At 41.9% G+C, this 4,265-nt stretch overlaps 1 protein-coding gene across 1 annotated transcript; it reads right to left on the bottom strand.

Annotated features, from left to right (window-relative positions):
* Positions 1-324: 324 nt before the first annotated feature.
* On the bottom strand, positions 325-3,717 carry LOC147604470 (uncharacterized). Its single transcript, XM_086794534.1, has 2 exons — positions 3,439-3,717; positions 325-3,330 (listed from the first exon to the last, which is right to left on the bottom strand). Exons 1-2 carry the CDS (start codon positions 3,715-3,717, stop codon positions 2,878-2,880), a joined length of 732 nt encoding a protein of 243 aa, XP_086650660.1. The 3' UTR covers positions 325-2,877.
* Between the last annotated feature and the right edge of the window lie 548 nt (positions 3,718-4,265).

The following is a 4,265-nucleotide window of genomic DNA, read 5'->3' as shown; positions in this document are numbered from 1 at the left end:
ATGGTAGTGCTATGTGTGAACAGGGCTTAACCAAGGGCACTTTTTCCCATGTGGTTTTTTCCCTTGGACATCAAGTGTGAAAGGACACTCTTTTGTACTTCTATATTATATGGATGTGGCACACATGCAAGGGTAGACTTGCATTTTGTGGATACCACACTTTTGGCTCTCTCTCTCTCTCTCTCTCTCTCTCTCTCTCTCTCTCTCTCTCTCTCTCTCTCTCTCTCTCTCTTATTTCTGTGTGTGAGCTATTCTACCCTGCACCTAAACCTAATGTGCAGGTTTGTGTGTGTGAGTGTGTGAGTCCAACATCCATGTGAAACCTTTTTAGCAAACTTTTTATGTACTTAGTTTGCTGCATAACAATGCCATCATCTGTATGCATAAACTATATGCCGAGATAGTAGTGTAAAGGCCCCAAATCTGACATATCAAATTCAGCTTTCAAATCAGCTTTGAAATCTGAAATTTGTGCTTTGCTAGTACCTGTAATGAGCATGTCATCTACATACAAGATGACTATGAGATCGGTTTTCTTCACATACAATGTGCTTTCAGCTGGACTATTCTCATAACCTTGGCTAGTTAGATGAGCATGTATCTTATCATACCAAGCTCTTGGAGCTTGCTTTAACCCATACAATGCTTTGTGTAACTTGCATTATGTTCCTCACCAGGAACTACAAAACCAATGGGGGGGCTGATTTACATATACTTCCTCTTGTAAATCCCCATTTAAGAATGCAATTTTGATGTCCAATTGATGCACTTTCCATCCTTTATGTGCAGCCAATGCAATCACTGATCTTATTGTGGTCATTCTCGAAGTAGGAGCAAAAGTCTCTTCATAATCTATTCCCTTTTTCTGGGAGTAGCCTTTAGCCACAAGTCTTGCTTTGTACCTATCAATAGTACCATCAGACTTTCTTTTGACTTTGTACACCCACTTTGTTCCAATGACATGCTTGCCTTTAGGCAATTCCACAAGATCCCATGTATTGTTCTTCATTATAGAAGAAATTTCAGCTTGCATATCTTGCAACCAATGCTCATTCTCATGTGCTTCTTCATAAGAAGAAGGCTCTTCTGAATCAAAGAGACCACCCATTGCTAATGCAGACTTCCCATGATGTATATTCAAAGCATGGCTGGAACTAGCCCTTGTTCTACCTGTGAGTGGAGCTGCAAGTTTGCTTTCTTGCAAAGTTTTCAGCAACCATCTTGGCACTGACTTGGCTATGTCTATGGCTGTTTGCTCTTCCCTGACAAGATCTTCCACTTCTTCCATAGAAGGGGGCTGAATGACTGGCTGTTCCACATGTTCTACATGAGGATTTTGTTGTGTTGGGGCTGGTTGATCTGAATCCCCCCTAATTGCAATGGGTAAAAGTCCATCAAACATGTCATGTATGCTTGTATCATTGCTTTTATACAAGCTGTACATGGGCTGTTCTGAATTTTCAGCAAATACCACATCTCTACTGACAAAAATCCTTCGTGTAGTTGGATTATAAAGACGCTATCCTTTGGTTTCATTGCTGTAGCCCACAAAAATGCATTTAATTGCTTTGTCATCTAGCTTTGTTCGGAGTTGTTCTAGCACATGTGCATATGCCAAACACCCAAATGTACGCATATAATCCACTGTTGGCTTTCGGCTATACCAAGCCTCAAATGGTGTTATGGTTTTCAAAGCTTTTGTTGGACACCTGTTCAACACATGAGTTGCACACATTATAGCTTCCATCCAAAATTTGTGAGGCAACTTTTGTGCTTTCACCATGCATCTTGCCATCTCCATGAGAGATCTATTTTTCCTTTCAGCTACACCATTCTGCTCTGCGGTGTATAAGGCACAGTACATTGGTGTTTGATGCCCTTTTGAAGCATATAATCCTTGAATGCATTTGACATGTATTCTCCACCTCTATCTGAGCAGAGTGTTTGGACTTTACATCCACACATATTCTCATCCATTGCCTACAAAGTGTCGAAAGCATGTAAACACATCTGCTTTCGCTTTCAAGGGGTAAGCCCAAGCAAACCTGGAGTAGTCATCAATGAATGTGACAAAGTAAAGATGCCCCCTATGGATGGTGTCCGCATTGGACCACATACATCACTATGTATGAGCTGTAATTTACTTTCAGCTCTAACATCTCCATCTTTGGGGAATGGTTTTCGTTGCATCTTTCCCAAAATACACCCCTCACATACATGTCTTGGTGGAGAAGAGGCGGCATATTATCAACCATATGATGCTTCTGCAAAAGCATCAAACTTTGAAAATTTACATGCCCAAAACGAGCATGCCATAGCTCTGCATCATGCATAGCAAGAGTGTGGGCAGCCACTGTATTTGCATCATAAGTGTGCTTGTCATAGCTGTCCAACCTATACAAGCCTTTGTATCGTGTTCCAGAAGTGACTATTTCATAACCCTTTGATGGGTCTTTTACCAAACACTTCCCATCTTCAAATTCAACCTTTAAACCTTGGTCGTTTATGGCTGAGACAGAGAGCAGATTTTTCTTTATTCCTGGAACATACAATACATTTTTCATGCATATATTGGCACCATTGGCTGCAATAAGTATGACATTACCAATTCCCTTTACTGGATATGTGGTATGATCTGCACATGATACAATGCGGCCATTTGAAGCATAAACCAAGTGCTGAAATACATCTTTGCATGAAGTGATGTGGCACGAAGCACCACTATCAAAATACCATGATGCATTCTGTCTTTCAGATGCAATGCAAGACATATCAGTGTCTGAATCACTTGGTGTGTCACTAGTGCATGTGACCAAAAAGTGTACTATTCCTGGATTACATTTGCTAATTGCTGTGCTTTGTCATCAGAAGAGTCTGCTACTGTATTGCCTGCTTCTTTCCTTTTCTCTTTTTTAATCCGCTTCCTACATTCACTGATGTAGTGTCTAGGCTTATGGCAGTAGTGACATTTGCCCTTCTTTTTGGGCTTGTTTGCATCCCCTTTGTCAGACTTTTCACCACCAGAAGAGGGCTGCTGTCCATGACCAGCCTTGCTAGACTGTTGTCCCCCATGCCTAAAGCTCTTTGCTTTACCCTTATCCTTGGTTGTAAATGCCTTGTCACCACCACGGTTGCTCGATAAGTTTGCTCTTGTTGCCCTTCCTGCAAGAGTAAACCTACGAGCTCTTCAAAAGTGACGGGATCACCACCTCCTCTCATTGAGAGGTTGAGAGAGGTGTGAAAGCCCAAGTAGGAAGGCGGTAAAGAATGAAGAGTGTTGGTGACCATCTGTCTGTCTGGGATAACCTCATCAATGTTGAGCAATTGTTCCTGCAAATCTTTCACTTTGGTGAGATGATCTGCCATAGAGTCACCCTCATCCATAGAAAGAAGATCCAATTGCCTCTTCAAGTAGGGAACTCTTGCCTCGTTGCGTACCTGATACATTGCTTCCAATGTGTTCCATGCAAGCTTCGATGTCTTGCAAGAACAAATGTGCGGAATAATAGTCCTTTTCACTGAAAGGGCTATCAATGACATGGCCTGTGCATCTCTAGAGTCCCATTTCTTCTGCTCTTGTGTGGGAGTAGGTTCTACATCAGGAGCTCTTTGAGCATCTCCACTTTGAGGCGTGGCTGGCTGTATGGTAAGCGGGCGTGTGTCATCACCACACACAATGCCCCAAAGCCCTTTGGCTACCAGCAAATTACGGATCATGAAACTCCAAAGGGAGTAGTTAGATCCATCCAGCTTGTCCTCCTAGGTGAGCACACCAAATACATCGGTAGCATTCTGTGCCATGTCAACAAAATATACCTGCACAAGCAAACCAAGCACCAATGTGCACTGCCAGGCAACCAAATGTCCTATGCAAATGTATGCCTGCAAATCAAAGCAAGTGTAAACTTGCACCAAATTGTCCAATTACACACAATGTGTATACATACGTGACAAATCGCAGCTATAATGCCCAATTACATGCTCCAATTAGAAAATCCCCAATTTCTATGCACTCCAATCGCTTCAATGTGTATCTAATTGGCCAATTTTCACAAAAGCCCCAAATTTTTTGCAACTGAAAGAGGCTCAATTTGCTGATTTTGACCTCAATTTTGAAAACCCCCAAATTGAAATTTATTAATTTTGCCTCAAATTGAGAGATCCCCCAATTTGCCTAAATCCTGTACCACCTGCAAGCTTTCAAATCTTCCTAGCAAACCCCCAAAATTTGTCGAATCTGGAGCAGAGTGTCTGCGAAGCTTATT

The sequence above is a fragment of the Cibotium barometz genome, chromosome 61 (genome assembly GCF_041138505.1).
Source record: "Cibotium barometz isolate CiBa-2024 chromosome 61, ASM4113850v1, whole genome shotgun sequence".
NCBI classification, from domain to species: domain Eukaryota; kingdom Viridiplantae; phylum Streptophyta; class Polypodiopsida; order Cyatheales; family Cibotiaceae; genus Cibotium; species Cibotium barometz.
Note: the sequence above shows the minus strand (reverse complement) of the source record. Positions and strands in the feature narration are given on the sequence as shown.

Excerpts from the sequence above, each read along its gene's own strand:
- LOC147604470 (XM_086794534.1), bottom strand. The coding sequence starts at position 3,717 with ATGATCCGTAATTTGCTGGTAGCCAAAGGGCTTTGGGGCATTGTGTGT. Across the intron at positions 3,331-3,438 it reads CATTGGAAGCAATGTATCAG|GAACAATTGCTCAACATTGA; the intron begins GTACGCAACGAG and ends AAAGATTTGCAG.